We start from the raw sequence: 22407 nt of genomic DNA, 5'->3' as shown, positions 1-22407 counted from the left end.
TTAACAAAATTTTTATTTTAATCAGTTCTAATGGCAGAAAAACAAAAGAGAGAAAGGCAAGTGCAGATATTACATATTTCCCTCTTTTTCCCATCCTTTACTGTCTAGTGCAAAGTTGAAATTTGGCATTTTAACAATCTCTCTGCAATGGAGAAGCCATCTGATCTCAGAATTTAACCATTAACATGACAGGTAAAACAATCAGCTCTGACTGCCCTGAACTTAAGTCTTTATCCATCGGATATTTCCATTCTGATGCCCCAATGTCAATCTTAAATTCAACATATTTTACAAATAAGTGAAATCTTAACCAAATCAGTACACCTCTATTTCTATTAATGGTACCACCACTATTTCAGTCACAAATACTCCCTGATATCTTTGGTGTAGGATTTCAAAATTCTTGATTGAAAACAGAACTCTACCATACATTGGTTAGTTGGGTGACTCTAAGGACACCTTGTCTTCCTTTTCCAAATTTGTAGTTAAACAACTAATCCAGCCTAATTAACTTAGTGTGATTTATTATGATTTTGGGTAAAACACTTAGGAAGAATGCTGTAATTACAGTTCTGACAATGTCTGCAGAATTAGTTAATTTCTATATACTTCCATCTTATTTAAAATACATGGTTGGGGTACAGTTAGCTCCAAAATTTCAGGTTCCTGGTTCAAAGAGGTACTCAGACTCAGACCTACTTACTAGTGTTCAGTTACACCAGTTTTCCAATGTGAAACTAAAATCAGGAGCAGAGAGGTACCACATGTGCCCACATGTTGCTGGTTGCTGTCTTCCTTTAAAGAATGTGAGAGTTTTGTTCTGGAAGGCAAGTAAAATACTTCGGAATGAGCTTGATCTTTATAAGCTAAGGGGACAGGATGGGGTTGGGGCGGGGGGTGGTGTGCGGCAACCTGAGAGTACTGTAGAGTACTCAGCCTCTAGAGTAGCCTGAGCAGTACCATTCCGATACAACAGCCTTTCTGGGGTCTCTACTAAATGTCCTGGGTGTTCAACAAGGTTTATCCAGTCTGGCTCTTCAGAACTTGAACCTCTCCCCGCCCAGGAGAGCTCTGGGAATTGTTGTTTACGTTATAGCTTCCAGCAGTTCTTTCCAGTATTCAGGGAGCTCTACCTTTCACATGCACAGATTAGTATTCAACTAGGCTCATGGGATCCCCTATGCAGATTTCTATAGCTCTGTTTCTGTATATCTCTCTTCTCTCCAGTATTCTGCACTGCAAATTTTAGCCACTTCAGCTTTTGGAAGCTCCAATCTCTGTTTCTTCTTCAACTCAGTGAGACTGCCTTGCGCTGCCTGGGTTCTCCTTCCTTCTCCACAGTCCAGAAAATGCATCCAGGTCAAAACTGTGCTGATCGTACTGTTCAACTGACTTGTTCGTTTCGAGAATTACAGGTCCTGCTGTGTCTACTGTCCATTATCTATACATAGTTGTCTTACATATTTTCTCCAGTTTTCTGCAAGAGGGCTAATCCTGTACCAGTTATTGCATCATGGCAAGAAGCAGATTTCTCATCATGGAATATTTTGCAAGGTTACAATTTGTGAATTTTATTTGTTTTACTATCAAGAGATATACAATTATTTTGGTATACTGACTTGCATCTAGCAATCTTGCTATATATTCCCTTAATTATAATAATTTATCTATCAATTCTTGTCATTTTCTGCATGGATAATTATATTATCTGTTAATAAGGGCAGTTTTGTTCCTTTTCTCGCAATCCTTATAGTTTCTATTTCCTGGGTTTTTTGTTTATTTGTTTGTTTCTGTTCTGACTAGGACATCTAGTATAATCCCAATTACAAATATTAACAGTAGGCATCTTTGTGTTCCCTCTCTTCAAAGGAATACAACAACATATACAACAAAGTATTCTGGTTGAGAGCAGTGGTAAAAGGAGTTTAAGTGTTCTACCATCCTTAAATTTTAGAAAAATATAAACATACACACTAGGTTTAGACTTTGATAAGTTAATGATGCATGTTACAATTCCAAGACAACTGCTAAAATATCAGAAATAAAAACCTTAATACCCAAATTAGCAAAGAGAAAGTTAGATACAGCCCGTTCTTAGACCAATTCACTTTCTTCTTACAAAATGAAGACCAAAAATGTTAGTTAGTGACCAAAAATCCACCAGTAGACTTTAGATATATACACATATTTTAAGGGGACTTCCCCGGTGGCACAGTGGTTGAGAGTCCACCTGCCAGTGCTCCCTACTCAGGGAGGATCCCACATGCCACAGAGCAACTGGGCCCACGCACCACAACTGCTGAGCATGCGCCCTAGAGTCTGTGAGTCACAGCTACTGAGCCCACACGCCACAACTACTGAAGCCCACAATTACTAGAGCCCGTGCTCTGCAACGGGAGAAGCTACTGCAATGAGAAGCCTGCGTGCCGCAACAAAGAGTAGCTCCCGCTCACTTCAACTAGAGAAGGCCTGCACGCAGCAATGAAGACCCAACATAGCAAATAAGTAAATAAATAAATAAATTTATAAACATATTTTAAGGCTGATATAAAGTGCTATTAAGAAACATTTCTTTTTTCTTTTTTTTTCCAAATCACACCTTAAGTATATGATTTTTGGAACATACATATGCTTTTGGGGAGTTATCCTGCTGGTGCTTTACTGAATGAACACTGAATGCATACAAAATTCATTCATAAAAAGTAAGTATCACAAAATGAATATACTTACGCTACAGTAATGCAAGCTTCTCTAACCACTTGGGATCTAAGATCCTTAGCTGAAAGTTTAAGTGCTCCATCCAACAAGCGTAAATGTTGGAAAAAGCAATCATATTGTGCAGCTCCAGCAACAAGTAATGATCGAATTTTCTTAAGCTGAAATAAAGAGAACTTTCATTATCGACATTAAAAAGGGGCAGTGCAGGAAAAAAAAAACTACCTAAAATTCATTATTTGAACAAAATTTAAAATTTTTTCATTATATTTCATAACTATTTTCAGACATTTCAACAGCATTAAATGTATCTTATAAATAAACATGAAAACAAACAAAAAAGCTTTCCGGAAAAGAACATTATAGATTTAGTTATATATATAATAGACATACGTAATATATGAGTAGATAAGTAAGTTTTAAAGTTTTAAGGGAGTCTTTTATAGAACTACCATATGATCCAGTAATCCCACTCCTGGGCATATACCCAAAGAAAACCAGAATCCCAAAAGAAACATGTACCATAATGTTTATTGCAGCACTATTTACAATAGCCAGGACATGGAAGCAACCTAAATGCCCATCAACAAACGAATGGATAAAGAAGATGTGGCATATATATACAATGGAATATTACTCAGCTATAAAAAGGGATGAGATGGAGCTATATGTAATGAGATGGATAGACCTACAGTCTGTCATACAGAGTGAAGTAAGTCAGAAAGAGAAAGACAAATATTGTATGCTAACTCACATATACGGAATCTAAAAATGGTACTGATGAACTCAGTGACAAGAACAAGCATGCAGGTGCAGAGAATGGACTGGAGAACTTGAGGTTTGGGAGGGGGCGGGGGGTGAAGGGGAAGCTGAGACGAAGCGAGAGAGTTAGCACAGACATACATATACTACCAACTGTAAAGTCGATAGCCAGTGGGAAGTTGTTGTATAACAAAGGGAGTTCAACTCGAGGATGGAAGATGCCTTAGAGGACTGGGACGGGGAGGGTGCGGGGGACTCGTGAGAGGGTGGGGGGGGAGTCAAGAGAGGGAGGGAATACGGGGATATGTGTATAAAAACAGATGATTGAACTTGGTGTACTCCCCCAAAAAAAAATTGTGACAAAATACACATTACAATAATATTTACCATTTTTACCATCTTAAAGTATACAATTCAGTGGCAGTAAGTACATTCAAAATGTTGTGCAACCATTACCACTATCCACTAAGGAGGTATTTATAAAAGAACCAAATTTGGAAACTATATTCATCTATAAACAAAAGTAAAAAATCAAAAGGACCAACCATTAAGTCATCACCACCTCCAATATTTTAACATTATCACACTTATTCTGTGAAACAAATAGCTCTTTCTCCCTATTTCTAAACCTTTAAGAATAGGACTGCCAGATGTTTTCCATTCAAGCATCATACATACCTAATAAAATTAATCAGTCAGTAGAGATGTACTCAGGCACACATCTGTGCTCACATATACTCACAAGCTTAAAGTTTACCTATCATACTCATTATTATGTATAATTTCATATTAAATTCTGAGGTCTTCTAAATTTTTAAAGGTATCTTTAAAGTCAAAAAAGGTGAATTAAAGATGGAAAACATAAAAATAAAATACTGTGGATATTAGAAAAACATTTGAAAGAATAGTTATATAATCTTAGCGTATATAAGGAAGGGAAACTATCATGAGCAGAAGAGAAATCAGAAAGCAACTAAAGAAGATTAACTAAAAAAAAAAAATTACAATATGGCAAGAAAAAATTATCCACAATATATAAGTACAATACACAAGGAATGACAATAAAATAAGAAAAAGACAATAACCAAGTATTAAATTGGGCAAAATAAATATAAGAAAATGTATTCAACCTTACTAGCGATAAGCAAATGCAAATTACAACAAAGACACATCATTTCCCTTCATCAGACTGGCAAAAGTTAAAAAGTTTAGATAGCACCCAGTACCAGAAGGAAAGCAGATGCTCTTACTGTTAAGTAAGATCATGAATGACTAATACCTTTCTTCAAACTATTTTGGCAACATCTACTAAAAATTGTATCTAGTCTTTACCCATCAATCTCACTTTTAAAAATTTAACCTACAAAAATAAAAACACCATTATCATAAATATGTGCAAGGATGTTTATTGCAATATTGTTAAAACAGCACAAAATATAAAAACAAGTCCACCCAAGTTTCTAGAAACATACAGCCCACCAAAACTGAATCAAGAATAAACAGATATTGATCATTTGAACAGTGTGATCACTAGGAGTGAAATAGAATCTGCAATAAAAAAAACTCCCTGCAAACAAAAGTTCAGGACTGGGTGGCTTCACTGGGGAATTCTACCGAAGGTATAAAAAAGAACTTATACCAATCCTTCTCAAACTCTTCCAAAAGACTGCAGAGGAGGGAATACTCCCAAAGTCATTCTATGAAGCCACCATCTCCCTGATACCAAAAACAGATAAAGATGCTACCAAAAAAAGAAAATTACAGGCCAATATCTTCCATGAGTACAGATGCAAAAATCCTCAACATAATACTAACAAACTGAATCCAACAACACATAAAAAGGATCATACACCATGATCAGGCTGGATTCATCCCAGCGTCACAAGGATGGTTCAACACATGCAAATCAATGTGATACACCATATTAACAAAAGAAAAGTAAAAAACCACATGATCATCTCAACAGATGAAGAAAAAACATTTGATAAAATTCAACATCCATTCATGATAAAAACTCTTAATCAAAGTAGGTATAGAAGGAACATATCTCAACATAATAAAAGCTATTTATGACAAATCCACAGCCAATGGTTTATGACAAACCCAAACCCAATACTCAATGGTGAAAAGCTGAAAGCCTTCCCGCTAAAATCTGGAACAAGACAAGGATGCCCATTCTACCACTTCTATTCAACATAGTATTGGAAGTCTTAGCCACAGCAATCAGACAAGAAAAAGAAATAAAAAGTATCCAAACTGGAAGGGAAGAGGTAAAATTGTTACTATATTTAGATGGCATGATACTTTATATAGACAACCCTAAAGACTCCACACAAAAACTATGAGAACTGATAAACGAATTCAGCAAGGTAGCAGGATGTAAGATCAACATACAGAAATCTGCTGCATTTCTTTACACTAAAAATGAACTACCAGAAAGCTAAAAAAAACAAAAAACAAAAAAAAAAAAACTCTTTTTAAATCACATCAAAAAAAAACAAAAGAAAAACAAAAACAAATCTAGGAATAAACCTGACCAAGGAGGTACAAAACTTACATACATGCTGAGAACCATAACACACTGATAAAGGAAAATGAAGATGATTCAAAGAAATCATCCCATGCTCTTGGACTGGAAGAATTAATACTGTTAAATGGCCATACTACCCAAAGCAATCTATAGACTTAATGCCATCCCTACCAATTTACATTCCCACCAACAGTGCACAAGGCTCCCTTACTCCACAACTACATAACCCAAAGGAGAGTCTGGCTCCCGGGGCACCAATGAAGCTCAACAAGTAGCACATGTGGAGACACTAACAAATGGGTGAGATAGGCTCCACCCAATCAGCAAAACAGAAAAAAATGGACCCTAATTAAGAAAAGGCCTATTATCTCAATGTGTTTTCCAGAAAGAAATATTATCTATCAGACTCTGTATTTCATAAGTAAACACCACGTAGTACTACTACTGAATTTCCAAGTTTTTGAAAAAGAACATTGGAAAAAAAAAAGGAGAGGGATAAAAAAATAAAAAATAAAAAACTTACTGCATTGGCACGCTGATCCCAGTCATGTTTGTCATCTGACAAAATTTCCCTGATTTTATTTAATGTTTCTTCAAGTTCTCGACTAGAATAGATCTTAAAGAAAAGATGCAAAGTTATAACATTAATATTTCTTGCCACAGCAAAATTATGCCCTGATATTCAAATAATCTTTCCAGTAATAGTATTATTTCCCATTCCAGCACCATTTTTAAATGGAGAATAGAAATATATTATAGACAATAATAAAATAAAATGCTCTGTCTTCCTTACCTGTTACCTATGTGAGGGTATTTCTCTACTCATGAGTAACTTCAAATATACTCTTAAAAAGCTTTGTCAGGGCTTCCTAGGTGGCGCAGTGGTTAAGAATCCACCTGCCAATGCAGGGTACACGGGTTCGATCCCTGGTCCAGGAAGATCCCACATGCCACGGAGCAACAAAGCCCGTGCGCCACAACTATTGAGCCTGCGCTTTAGAGCCCATGAGCCACAACTATTGAGCCCATGTGCTGCAACTACTGAAGTCCACGTGCCTAGAGCCCGTGCTCCACAACAAGAGAAGCCATGGCAATGAGGAGCCCGCGCACCACAATGAAGAGTAGCCCCCACTCAGCGCAACCAAAGAAGGCCGGCACACAGCAAAAAAAGACGCAACACAGCCAGTTAAATACATACATACATACAAACAAACAAAACCAAACAACCAAACAACCACACACACACACACACAAAACCTTTGTCATTTAAAAACAAAATGCAAATATCCTACAGATTAGTAAAAGTAGGACTGAGTTCTCAAAATGATTTCAGGTGTATAACATGTCTATTGCATTCATATGTATTATATGACTTTCATATATTATACAATATTGCAAAAGGACATGCTTTAGGTTAGTCCCTCCTCCGCCTCTCCCCATGCTAGACTGTAGCCAGGAGAGCTATCTGCTTTTTTTCCCTCTGGAGCTAACCGTTTGCCAGACCCCATTATCCTTTCATTCACTTAACAAATATTCACATAACAGGGATGTACTATTATAAGCATTAAGGACATTATGGTGAGCAAATAATAGGCATGGTCTTTGCCTTACGGAACTTATAATCCAGTCAGTGGGAGAAAACAATTACACAAATGATATAAAATATGAAATAGCAAATAGAAAGTACCACCAAGGAGAATTACATACTGCCATGAAAGGTGTACATATAATAAGGGGTTTGAACTAGTTAGGAAAGTCAAGCTTGAACTGAGAGCTAAAAAGGATGAGGCAGACATCGTTAGACAAAACAGAGAAAGATCAGCCTTCCCTGCAGTGAACAGTGCAAAGCCACTGTGACAGAAAGAAACTGAAAGAAGGCCAAGTACAGGAATAAAAAAGTGCAAAAGGGACCAGAGGAAGAGCCAGTGACTCAGGCCTAAGCCAGTCAGTGCGCAGTATTTCTCTACATCACAGTCAAGGTTTAGAGGTGGGTGTGTGACCTAAATTAGTTCAGTCAGAGTGAATTTCACAATTTTACACGGTCAACTGGGAAAGAGGTAGTGAGGGTGTGAGGCTCGGACAGCTGCAGCCATGTTGCTGACCATGAGGGAACACCATGCAGAAGAATCCAGAAATGAGATGTAAGAAAGAACAGGGTCCTAGATACCACCTGAGTAGTACAAACAGATACTGTCATCAAAATGGCCCTATTTAAATCTTTTACTTTCAGCAGCCATTAAATTCCCCTTTTATTTAAAACAAAACAAACACTTGCCTAAAACAAGAGTACAAAGGGGAGCAAGGCATGAGACAGGCTGAAGACTGAAGGAGGGGGACCGGGTAACATTTGTTAGACAATGATTACTGGAGGCTTCTGAGCCTTTCCTGCCTCCCACTCTCCCTTCACAAAGTCCTTCTGCCATATTTCCAAAGAAAGGCAGGATCCCCTCCCACTCCTAATCTTATTATGATGCATTGCTCTGGAATACAATACAAGGCTTCCCCTTGTACTGCAACCTAAAAATTTACTTCAGTGAGGGGGTACATAATTTTTTAAACATTCTTTTGGGGGTATATAAACATAAGAAGTTTGAACATCACTAAGTTAGGAATTGGCTGCAATAAAATAATTCCTAGATTTCTAACTTTTGTAACTGATTAGGTAATGGTTTCCACATATAAAACACTGGAAAAGTAGATTTGAAAGGGGAAGATCATGAGTCCAGCTGTGGGCAGGCTGAATTTGAGATGCCTCTGAGACATCTAAAAGGAGATTTGAAACAATCAGTGGAAAAATTACTTTCTCACTAAAGAAAGGTCTGGCTTAGAGATAAAAACCTGTGCATTATCTACATAAAGGCAGGAACTGAAGCCATGGATTTGAAGGAAGTGACTTAGTAAGAAAATGGAGAATGAGAAGAAAGGCTCAGAACTAACCCTTAAAGAAAACAGGGACAAAATATAAGTAATCATACGAACAGGCACACAGACAATATTCATGGGGAATGCCACTTTCCTGGCACCCTTACCTGAATAGAAGGGACATCTGTAAAAGCTTTTATAAAATCATCTTCATCAACTGCTCCGGCACCTCCTTCCTTAGAAGCACCTGATAATTAAGAAGAAATTTATTTTTTAAAGTTTACTTTTAGGCATTTTAGCACCAAGAACACTATGAAAAATATTAACTCTTTTGATATGAAAAAGGCATAATTTTGAGGCATTCCATTTTATAAGAAGGCCTTAAAAAAATCTCCAACTTTTCAGAAAAGAGAAGGTACTTAGCAGTAGCTGATTAATTCTTCTATAAGGTACTAGACAAGGCTGGTAGTAGAGTCCAAACTATAAGAACAGAGCCCTCCCATCCCTCATTCAATGCAACAGCAAGGACACAAGAAATGCAGGTGAAAGGATAAACATTTAAAAGCTGAACAGTCAGTTTAAATGATGCTAAATGTCAATAATGATGGCAAATAAGTGAGGCAGAGGATCCATGCGTGCTACAGTGGTCAGGAAAGCAAATGTAAAAGAAACGAGGGTCCTGAAATTAAATATACAAACAAGTCTTTTATTGAACATACACAATAAAAAAGTAAACAATAGGCAGTAGCTGTTTAAGAGCCAATAATTAAGCTGCTGTCTTTCAGCTCCAAATCCACTCTTTTATATTCTGTGATGCTGGGCCTAGGAATGAGCAAACCATTTTTCTGCTGATTCTAATGGTTTCCTGTTAAACTGTGTCAGTGGGGATGCTGGACAGAACGAAAGCTGAAGGAAGAAGGGACCTGCTCCTTCCTAACTACTTCCTCTTGTCAATAAAATCCTTGCAACTCTGGCAGGATGCTCATATCAGTAGCAGTTTCAGACTGCAATTTTGTTAACATTCACTGAACCAGTTCACTGTACCTGTCAGAGACACCAGACAGCTAGTACCTGCTCCTCAGAGGTCCGAGTCACAGCTCTGCAGGGCCGCTCCTCTAAGCCTCTACGTTTCAATAATTTTAACCTCATTTTGTTCTTCCGGCTTTTGGAGTAAGAGCTATTTACTGTGACTGATACCTCCATGATGCTTTATTTTTTTATTTTTTTTCAAATTAACCAGTATTTATTTATTTATTTATTTATTTTTTTTTTTGGGCACACAAGCTTAGTTGCTCCGCGGCATGTGGGATCTTCCTGGAGCTGGGATCGAACCCGTGACCTCTGCATTGGCAGGTGGATTCTTAACCACTGCGCCACCTAGGAAGCCCCAAATTAACCAGTATTTAAATGGAGAGGGGAGTTAACAGAAGTAGTATGATTTATAAATATTATTTCCTGGGTACTCAGCTGCTATATGTAATTGTCATACAGGAGACACTAAAATAGAGACATTGCTTTGCTCTTAATGACAGTGGAGAAACCAATGTCAACAGAAGAAGCTTGTTGGCTTCATGTAGAATTGTGGTCACAAAGCTCAACCAAGGAATCTTAACCCAGCCACTGAGAGTACTGTGGTATAGGTAGCTGGGGAGGAGACCCCTGTCTGCAGGGAAAGGAGAATAAAGCCAGGAAGGCCCAGCACTGATGGACTGTGAAGCCAGCAGAAGGTTCACTAATCTTTCCGCCTCCTCAGCCTCCTCCATGATACTTTACTGTTCTTTTTGCATTTTTAATTTATCAATACCCATTTAACAAATTATATTAAATTTTCTCTGTAAAAATAACTTGTGGATTCTGTCTTCTGACTGAACCCTGGCTAATAACTCTACTTATTATTTATTTCTTCATGGTAAAAATCCAACACATGAAATGGTTTTCAAACATATAAGATGTGCATTCCAACGGACAAGTCACTTAAAAATCTCTCTGATTAAAAAACTAAACAGAAAATATCTCTTCAATTAACTTTACCATCTACCAAAGGAAATATTAATACTTCAAAACTGAATTTAAAAAAACCCAGATCATCCTTAAAAAAAAAAAAAAAAAAAAAAACTCAGGATTTCCAAAGGTCTGTAAAAAGCTCCTTATCTTCAAACAAACAAACAGACAAAAAACTCAGGTCTTTGTATATGAGCTTTAACAGCAATAAGAGATGGACCACAGAACAGCATAACAAAGTTTAAGGCAATATAAAACTGCAAATAAAAAGCAACAACAATATAATAAACTAAAAGAGGAATGAATGTATGCTTGCGATAGGAAATTCAATTACAAGAGTAAATAAATTATAGTTATTCCCTAGATATTAAAAAAATCTAATAAAATAATAAAACTCTCAACCCCATGCCCATAATCAGTCCTAGTAACTGATGACCTGAAAATAATAAGCTAAAGCAAAGAAACAAAAAGTAAGAGAGCTAACATATTATCTTAACATCTTATAAGATACTACATTCATTTACAATCTCTAAATATGGCAGGGTTTATTGTTTTTGACAATGGGTCCCCTGACAGGGAATGCATATGGCTACATTTTTACAATTTCTTCCCAATTTTTCATAGCTGTCTTTGTCTAAGCCACTGAACAGAAATTTCATTAGGGACTTGTCCTTATCCAGTAGTTCCTAAACATTTAATGCAGTTTTCATAAAAATGTTCCTTCCACATTCATTAATATATTTTGTTCCTTTATATTACCACTTTCTGCAAATTACTTCGTTACAATAAAAGCAACCATTAGGCAAGTTTGAGAACAAACAACTGACTCCTGGAAAGTATACATCTCAACTGGCAGAGGAGACCTGTGCAGGTATACCAGAGCAGAGCCAGTAAACAACCTTAGTGTGCTAAAGTGTGGAAGGCAAAGTTTTACAGAGGAGTGGAGAAGTGAAGGGGAGATCAGTATGAAGGGTTATTACTACAGTATATACGCAGTTACTAAGGTATCAACAGAATACTAACACCGATACATTAACCCGCCAGCCATAACACAATGTCAAAAACATTCAAGGGAATGCAGAATAGCTGAACAGATTCCAGGTAAGGCCAGAAAAATATGCCAATGACTAAGGACATACATACGAAAGTCTAACTTTGAAAGTCACAATTTAATCATAATGTCTTTATTATGCAGTAAGTTCTTATGACTAGGGCCAAACAAGCTAGTAGGGAGGGATTGGTGGGGGAGTAGAAAATAACGGCTTTTAAAAGTCCCACAGAAGATGCAGAGACAAATAAATGCAGCCTTATGACTATCTCAGATATGACAGGTCTCTAAACCTGGACATGGGCATTACCAAATATGATAAGAACTTGCATGGTCTGAATAGTTGACCCTAATCTACCCCACTCTTACCTTGGAGAATCACTTTGTTTAAGCAGAGCTGCTGCTAATGGGAGTGTTTGAGATATACAAATAGTATAAAGACAGAGGACATGCTGAGCTCCTCATTCTAACCTTGCTTATACCTTGCACGTATTACAAGTAAACCTTTCTGCAATCCACATTTGCCTCATGTTTTCCCTCACCTTGGTTTTGACTGTTTGGCCTACAAAGTAGGAAAAGGACCTCTGCATAGGGAGTAAACTATTGAATGAACTGTTTCATTTCCCAATCATTCCATTTTCTGATACAACTTTAAAAAGTTCATCTAAAAATACTATAAAATCCCTTTAGCACCAGCAAGGGGAATGAATTACATAGGAGGAGAGTCAAAAAGAATAATGGGCCTTAATGACAAATATTACTGCAAGAAAAGGAGAATGAGTGTGCATGCCAAGAGGAGATGTATTTAGATACATTAAGTTTGAGAGCAGAAGCACAGGTAGAGGTTGGACTGACGGGACAAGCAAAGCTGGCTTCCAATCTGACTAAAGCTCTTTCAAATATAACTGTGTTAACAATCACACCAGAAGATATTAATGGGCTGAAACAGAACAGAAGAGCTTTGCCCAGCTGCCTAACCACTCTAAAACAGAGATCAGTAATCTTTCTACGTAAAGGACAAGAGAGTAAATATTTTAGACTTTGTGGGCCATGTGGTTTCTGTTGCAATTTCTCAACTCTGCCATTGTAGCCTGAAAGCAGCCACTGACAATATATAATGAACAAGGTTGTATTCCAATAAAGCTCTATTTGTGGACACAAATTTGAATTTCATATCGTTTTCACATGTCACACAATATTCTTCCTCTTCTGACTAGCTCATGGGTGAAACAAAAACAGACAGTTGGCTAATCTGGTCTGTGCACTACAGTTTGCCGATCCCTGCTCTAGAATCCACTCTAAAATGCTAATCACGTGGTTGGGAGGCGGAGGGAGGGGAATGGGGATTAGAGGGTACTGCCATTCAGGAGATACCATGGTTTCTAGTGTGCCAGACTGGCTAGAGGAAGCACGCTCAGAAATCCTCAAATACTACTTTAAAAGGTTCAAGCATAAAGCGAAAACTCCATTCTACTTAGTCCTTAACTACTAATAAGGTGAAGTGCTGGATACAAAGGTGAAGGAAGCAAAGGGTAAAGTACAGACACAGGAGCAAGGAGAACAAAGTCTTAGAGGTGGAAAAAGGCAAGTTCTTCTCATGCTACAGTGAAGTGACCAGCACTGAGGAGAAAGATAAATGCTGGAAAAGCAATATGGAGGGAAATACGGCATGAACCTTAATGAAATCCATACAAATTCCATAATTTTTCAAGAAAGTTACACTAGTGGAAGCACTATCAGTGCTACTGAAGAGTGCTATGAAAAGACAGAAGAGCTTTGTGGATCCCCAACTTTCTAAGGCAAGTAGGTTGAAAAAGATATTCAGTTGAAAACACAGGACATTTTTATGCAAAAGAAGAAAAGATTTCAGGGAGCAGAGCCCAGAGTCCAGGGCAGAACCAAGAACAGAAGAAAACACTGGTTTAGAGAAGCACACCCAAAGAGAGAATGAAACCTTCATGATGGAACATTCATGACCCCTGAAGTAAGGGAACCTGATAGTAGGTTCCTGTTGATTTCAAAATTGCTATAAATCAGTGACTACTAAGAAGTTTCTGTTCCTCCTCTTTTTTTAATGAGAGTGTCCATTATGGTTTTTCTGTCCTGTATGTTGAGTATGTAGGGTGCAAGTAGATGCCTTTTTAGTTCAGAGGCCTCTGGATGGAGAGGAGCCACATCAGAGGAGAGAACCCTCACGTGCATCTGGACCTAAAGCAGATCACAAGATCACAGACTTCGAGCCTGATGGTATAATTAGGATGAGACTTATGGAAAATGTCCATGAGTGTATTCTGTGTGTGGAAGGCATGTGAATTATTGTAGTCAGAGGGCAAGCTGCAGTAGACTGTTTGCAAGGGTAGCTGTAACAATTGCTCTCATCCTTGACAATTGCTCCTTTTACAATGCGACTTTTCAGCTTTCTCTAACGAAAAGTGGAGTTCTCAGTAAAGAGGTAGAGAAGAGTAACTGAGAATTCTGGTTGAGATAAGACCTAGGAGAGGCTGAAGGGGTCCCTGATTGGTGATTCCTTAGGGTCCAACAGGAATTTTTGGCCTCACAGTCTCGGCTGCAATTACCGAACTCTTCACAAATGAATGAGTGTGGCTAATTTCCAATAAATCTTAACTTCTAAAACCAGATAGCAAGGACATATTTGGCCTGCTGGTTGTAATTTGCCAAACCCTGGTATAGACAGAAAACCCAAATAATTTTATAGTAAAATCATTAAAAAATCAAACTTTAGCTAGGTGACTAAATATAAAATCAAAATATGATAATTAACTTCATTTCTATGAATCAGCAACAAAGTTAGAAATTTTGAATTAAAAAAATATTACGTTGAGGAACCTGGAGGGCATTTTGCTGAGTGAAATAAATCAGAGAAAGACAAATACAGTATGATTTCGCTTATGTGTGAAATCTAAAAAACAAACAAAAAACAGGCACACAGATACAGAGAACAGATTGGTGGTTGCCAGAGGCAAGGGATGGATAAAATAAGTGAAGGGAGTCAAAAGGTACAAGCTTCCAGTTATAAATAAATAAGCCATGGGATGTACAGTACAGTGACTAGAGTTGACACTGCATCGCATATTTGAAAATTGCTAAGGGAGTAAATTTCAAAAGTTCTCATCACAAGAAAAAAAAGCCCTGTAACTATGTATGGTGACGGACGTCAACTAGACTTACTATGGTGATCACTTTGCAATATACACAAATACTGAACCATTATATTGTACAACTGAAACTAATACAATGTTGTATTTCAACTATACCTCAATTAAAAAAAAAAAAAAAAAGAAAATGTGTTGACTCTGTAGATGAATTTGGGGAGAACTTACATCTTTGCAATACCGTTTTCCTATCCAGGAATGTAGTATGTCCATTTATTTATGCCTTTTAAAATTTCTATCAATACATTTTTATAATTAAAAAAACAACTATTTTTTATCATAAAATAAAACCATTTTGAGGTATCTAGAAATAAACCAAACCAAACAAAAATAAAACAAAAAAAAAGTGAAAAAGCCTGAGGGGAAAAAAGAATAAATTTTAATGAGACATTAAAGAACACTAAAATAAATGGATAGATAATTCTGTGTTCGTGGACAGGAAGATTCAGTATTATAAAGATGTCCGATCTTCCCAAAGTACTGCCATAACCAACCCTCCAACAGGATTTCTCATGGAAGTTGTCAAGCTGACTAAAATTTATTTGGAAGAGCAATGGGCCAAGAACTGTTGACATAATCCTTACAAGTAAAGGGAGGAAGTACCTGCCCTACCAGAAATCAAGACTTTCAAACCTAAGATAATGATGACAATTAGGTTTTAGTGCAGGGATAGACCAACTAATCAAATCAACAAAATACAAACTTCAAAAATAGACCCACAAATGTATAAAAATTTGATATGTGACAAAGAAGTGATTCAGATAAACAGGGAAAGTAATTCAATAAGAACCCCTAACGGTCAACAAAACGCTAAGATAATGGATTATCTAGTAAAAAAAAAAAGTTATTTACTTACCCAATTTTAAAACTTACAGCAGACATTCTGATTCCCATGGTAAAATGGTAGTCATTCAAATTCAAATCAAATGTTCTACTAAATACTCCAAAAACCAGAGATCAAAAAGGAAAACAAATAAAACTGCCCACAGCACATATTTACAATACAAGTTCTCACTTCAAACTTCAATTTACAGGTAAATGGGGAAATACAAACATCCAAAACCAGCATCAATTACAGAGTCCTCACTGGAGAGAAAAATTTGAGGAATCTGTATAGAAGAGGCGGATCCTGGCAGTGGAGTACACAGATATCAAATACGGTTCCCCACAGAACCAGAGGTAAGTAGCACTTAGAAGGGGGAGGTATTCCTTCAAATCTTGGTGGATAAAGGAAAGGAAGAAAGAGAAGATAACAGTCCTATTGAAGCAAGATAGTATCACAGAATCAAAGTATTGAATAGAAAGCCTTCCATGTATCATTTAGAAAAGAAGCTGCATTTCACTATACCAACAGAAGAGGGCATTCCTGAACTAAGAATCAGTGAATTTTTCTTTCTGGCCCCACAGAATCACTTATTAAAAAATAATGAAAGATCAGAAAGAGAAATTAAGGAAACAATCCCATTTACCATCACAACAAAAAGAATAAAATACGTAGAAATAAACCTATCTAAGGAGGCAAAAGACCTTTATAGTACTCAGAAAACTATAAAACATTGATGAAAGAAATCAAAGATGACACAAACAGATGGAGAGATCTACCATCCTCCTGAATTGAAAGAATTAATATTGTGAAAATGACTATTCTACCCAAAGTAATCTACAGGTTCAATGCAATCCCTATCGAATTACCAATGGCACTTTTCACAGAATTAGAACAAAAAATTATACAATTTGTATGGAAATACAAAAGACCCCGAATAGCCAAAGCAATCCTGAGAAGGAAAAATGGAGCTGGAGGAATCAGGCTCCCCAACTTCAGACTATACTACAAAGCTACAGTAATTAACATAGTATGGTACTGGCATAAAAACAGGAATATAGATCAATGGTACAGGATAGAAAGCCCAGAGATAAACCCACGCACCTATGGTCACCTAAACTATGATAAAGGAGGCAAGAACATACAATAGAGACAAGACAGTCTCGTCAATAAATGGTGCTGGGAAAACTGAACAGCTATATGTAAAAGAATGAAATTAGAATACTACCTAATACCATACACAAAAATAAACTCAAAATGGATTAAAGACCTAAATGTAAGACCGGATACTATAAAACCATAGGAAAAACACTCTTTGACATAAATCACAGCAAGATCTTTTATGATCCACCTCCTAGAGTAATGAAAATAAAAACAAAAATAAGCAAATGGGGCCTAATTAAACGTAAAAGCTTTTGCACAGCAAAGGACACAATAAGACAAAAAGACAACCCTCTTTAGGTCCATGTGGAGATGTGGATGGACCTAGAGACTGTCATACAGAGTGAAGTAAGTCAGAAAGAGAAAAACAAATATCATATATTAACGCATATATGTGGAGTCTAGAAAAATGGTACAGATGAACCTATTTGTTGGGCAGGAACAGAAAGGCTGATGTAGAGAATGGATGTGTGGATACAGGCAGGGAGGGGAGGGTGGGATGAATTGGGAAATTAGGTTTGACAAAAATACACAACCATGTGTAAAATAGATAGCTAGTGGGAATGTGCTGTATAGCACAGGGAGCTCAGCTTGGTGCTCTGTGATGGCCCAGCTGGGTGGGATGGGGAGCGACATCCAAGAGGGAGGGGAATGTGTGTATGCGAATGGCTGATTCACTTCACTGTGTGGCAGAAACTGGCACAACATTGTAAAACAATTATACTCCAAGAAAAAAATATTCTTAGGACATCTGATGAAATTTGAATATAGAATGGAAGGGCTTAAAAGGAGGTATAGAGTTTAAAAGAATAAATTTACAGAAAATAAAAGGGCTTAAAGGAACATGCTAAATATCACCACAAAAAAGTTAGACAAATCCACAACATGGCACAATCTTAAAAGACAACTAGCTTAGACTCTTTAAAAAAGTCAATGTCATGGTATAAAAACTGGTGAAGGGATTGTTTTATACATAATACTATTGAATTTTCTGGCATATGATAATGATATTATGGTTATAATGAAGAACACCTTTAAGTCTTAGCACGTGTATATTAAATATTCATAGCTGAAATGTCATGATTTCTACAGTTTACTTTCCAACTGTTGAGTTTTGAAAAGAAAAGAATGTGTCTTGGAATATATCTATATGGAGACGGTTAAAACAAATATGGTGAAATACTAGTTTGAGCATTTACTGTATGCCAACTTTGTTATATGCTCAAAAATTTTCATAATAAAAGTTCAGGAAACCACTCATTAGAAAGCTAGAATAAGTACAGATAAATATCAGGAAAAAAGGAAAGAAACTACAGTAACTAAAACTGAAATACATATAGTTAGTGGTATCTCAATTCAATGGAGTAAAGAATGTTTTATCTAATTACATGGACAATAATTTGCCCAAACATAAGGAAGAAAAGAAATTAAAATAAATATACTGTCACCTTACACACAAAAAAATTCCAGATATACTGAACAAACTAAATGTAAAATAATTTATGTTTTAGAATAAATTAGACTGTATAAACTCTGGGGACTGGACAGTAGTCCTTCTTATTCAAGACAGGAAATTTGGAAGTAAAAAAAAGACAGATATTTTACCTACCAAAACAAAAATTTTTTAATTTTCAGGTAAAAATGTCATATACAAAGGAGAGACTGAGGAAATATTTGTAACTTTTAATAAAAGCATAAAAGGCCTAATATTTTAAAAACTCTAGCAAAGTGATGAGAAAAAGTAGCCCAATTAAAAAATGGGCAAATAATAACAAATTACAATTCACACAAGAGGATACGCTAATTCCTATTAACGAATTTAAATATTCTGAATCTCACTGGAATATAAACTCTAGAAGGACAGGGTCTTTGTTTGTGTTCACTGATTATTTCCCAGAGACTACAAGAGTAGCAGCACACTAAAAACTTTCAGTAAACCTTCGCTAGCTGCTGGCTGGCTGGACAGGTGGATGCAAATTAAAAGTACCATTTTTCACCCATCGAAATGATCATAATTAATGAAGCTGTTATATTCAATGCTGGAGAAGGTAAAATGTCTTTATTAAAATTAAAAGCACACACAACCATAACCAAGCAACCTCATTTAGAGGAGTCTATTCTACAGACTAGAAGCACTAGAATGACCAAATATATAAATACATGGAGACCTACATTCTTTGTAATGGCATAAAGTTGCAAACAACCTGAATGACATTGACAGAGAAATAGTTTATTAAATCATGGTACATCAATAATATGGAATACTGTATAGCTATTAAAAGTATGTGATAGCTCTCATTCTTGATGCTGAAGGATGGAAGAATGTTTTGTGGGGAAAAAAAGCAAGTTGCAAAGTGTTTACTAGTATGTGTAATGGGGGCAAAAATAAAATCTAATCTGAATACCTACACAAATAAAAATGGAGTAAGATGTGGAAGGATATCATATATAACTGATTACTCAGGGCAATGAGATTAGAGAAGCAAGATATTATGAAAGTTTTCTTTTTCTAAACATTTCTCTAAGATTAGACTTGTTAACAGTGAGTATGTCTTTTGTATTTTAAAAGATCAAATTATGCATTTCAATTCATTAGTAAGAAACACATAAATTGGTTCCAAAAAAGAGAAATGTCAAGTTAATGGAAAAAATTAAATTTACAACATGCCTATCATAGAAATAATGCTTCTTACCAGTTCAATAATAAATGTAATAAATATAAGCTTGAAATTGTAAGTTATTACAAACTTCTACTTTATATGGATCAAGTATAACAAGTCTAACTAATGGAAAATCCCTCACATGTGCATCTATATTAATGATGCTTCACTCTTTTTTGAGGCAAATCTTGAAATCAATTTGCCTACCTATACAACACTATAATTTTCTAACACTTAAATCTCAGTCAAAAAGTATAGGCAAATGAAGTATGGAAAGGCCAAAACAAGCACTAATACTCGTTGCTGGGATAATGAGCATGGACAGATATGTAATTTCTTTTCTAATTTCTTTTCTGCTTTTTTCTTAAGCATTCCTATGGTCTCTTCAGTGCCTCCCATGAAGCCTTGCACACAGTAGTCTCTACATACAGACGTAGATAAGGACAATAACTCATCTGTGAAGAGACTGGGTCTTCAATATGCCTACTAATGCCAATCAAAATACTTTGGTTGTTTATATATTAATTTCCTCCCTTCTCTTAAACATTCCGAATGTTTCAAAAAATAAACCTTGCACAATGAAATTTCTTTGACTTTAAATTCTGCACAAGAGGTAAAACAAAACTGAGGTCAAAGAAAATAACTACAGCAAAACATATATTCTTAGACATAGTAGGCAATTAGGCAGCTTACTGATTTATATTTATAACTTATCAGTTAATTATTCAGATCATATTTACCTTAAGACCATAGTTAAGAGAGACAGCACCAGGGCATCTTATGATGAACAACATGGGATTCACAATAATTTAAGACAGAATGGCGACTGGCTAAGTTTGACTAAATTCCAAATGTCAGTAATAGTGTTCTGCTACATGGGATAAAAGATAATATGTATCATATGCAGTATTAGTGAGGAGATGACTCAGAGATAACCCAAAAAGCCCTTGCCAGTGGGCCAAACACTGGGCCCTTGTTTCATCTCTGCTAATAACTGATCTTGCATACATCATTTAACTTTCTGAGGCTTAGTCTTTTCATCTGAACTGGCATCAGATCATCTTTTAAGATCCCTTCAGGGCTAAAATCTTTTGGGTTTAGTATCATTCCCCGTTATTAGGGGGAAGAAAGGAGGAAGAAAATGAGCAAAATAAAATACACAAACAGAAAAGTTATTTGGTTTTACATAAGTAATTGAGGTTTCCAAATTAAAAATTTAGATTTCAAGATTATACAACAAATTCTGTGAGATTTGTTTTATTAAATACATATTGATTTTCATGATCTTTATTTGTTTAAAAGGAAAAACAACTTTGTTGTTTACATGATAGGAAAAAATGGTAATGATTAGCATAATTTGTGAAAAATAGATATTTACACATTCTTAATAAAACCTCAGGTAAGACATAAAGTAAAACTAATACAAAATATCCTAAAGATGAGTAAGTACTACTGAATTTGAAAAGACAGTAATTACCCAATTATAAGAACTGAAAATTAAAACCATTTCAAAGTAGTCTTTGACATTTGATGGAAACAAGAGAAAAGACTCATCTACTTGAATGAATGAGCAAGTGAGAGAGAACAACAGAACTTTGATAATTGATTTGGTTAATGATGTGTTTCAATGATTACATACAAGCCTCAATGACAAATCACGAACCTCAAAATCTGGTACTAATTATAAACAAAAACAATTGTATCATCATCTAATTCAATTTTTATTTTTAAAAAAGAATAGAAGACAAAATAATTGGTATAGGAATAGGCATATTATAACTCAGTAAGCTTTAAAAAGGCAATTTCAAAAAGAAAACACTAAAAAGCATTTCCATTTATAATAAAAATAATTACCAGTTTGCTTATTTCCAAATATTCTATTTTTCTGGGAATCATACTAGTTGAGGTTTAAAATGACTGATTTGTGGATGATGAAAGCAGTGATCATTCCTGTAGATTATAACTTCAGAGCTTTAGGATCTATGAGATCCTTATTTACCCAGTAGGGTTAGTGTTGGTGGCAGTACAGCAACGTGATTTTTGTGCCTCATCCACTTACTAGATGCATGACCTGTTCAAGTTACTTAGTTTGCTCAGTAGTAAAACTGAGATTAAAGTACCTAACTGAAGAGTTTTGAGGTTTAAATGACAGAACATATGTAAAAATATCCCCCAATTCTTAAAAATTATTACCTAAAATACTGTAGAGATGTAAATATTACAAATAATCAGGTATATTCAGCAATCGTATTGAAGCCATTAAGCCAAAAGAACAGAAAATGTGTTTATCTAAACTCCTATTATGAAGTCACAAATGTTATTCAGAAAATGGACTATTTAAGGGAATTCAATTTATCCTTATTCTAATTAGCAAAGCACAAAGGTAATACTTTTGACATCCACATAATATGGATTTTTATAGCAAGTTTTTCCTTTTTAATTCTCCTTGGTTTAAAGGCCACACAATTACAGTATGAATAGAAGAGGCTGGCACACCGAGCCAAAGAAGAAAAAAAAACTAACACACACTAAACATTAAATGCAGGTCCTACTAGCCTTAATTAAATGGATAGGATACTTTGCTAAAAAGAGCATATATCTCTTTAATCTTGACATATATCTCTCGGAGAAGTAAATTAAACTCCAAAACTCCAAAGTAGATTCAATTAGGA

General features: G+C 35.8%; 1 protein-coding gene across 14 annotated transcripts in view; it reads right to left on the bottom strand.

The window, feature by feature from the left end:
- Positions 1 to 22407, bottom strand: part of CLASP2 (cytoplasmic linker associated protein 2) — a 155602-nt gene that overhangs the window by 86918 nt on the left and 46277 nt on the right. For all 14 annotated transcript variants that reach the window (XM_057704441.1, XM_057704442.1, XM_057704446.1 and 11 more), the window contains 3 exons: positions 9037 to 9116; positions 6531 to 6623; positions 2731 to 2876 (listed from right to left, as the gene is read on the bottom strand). In XM_057704441.1, the coding sequence (XP_057560424.1) occupies positions 2731 to 2876; positions 6531 to 6623; positions 9037 to 9116 (319 nt within the window). The remainder of the gene's footprint in view (positions 1 to 2730; positions 2877 to 6530; positions 6624 to 9036; positions 9117 to 22407) is intronic.

Source organism: Hippopotamus amphibius, chromosome 13 (assembly GCF_030028045.1).
Source record: "Hippopotamus amphibius kiboko isolate mHipAmp2 chromosome 13, mHipAmp2.hap2, whole genome shotgun sequence".
NCBI lineage: Eukaryota > Metazoa > Chordata > Mammalia > Artiodactyla > Hippopotamidae > Hippopotamus > Hippopotamus amphibius.
Note: the sequence above shows the minus strand (reverse complement) of the source record. Positions and strands in the feature narration are given on the sequence as shown.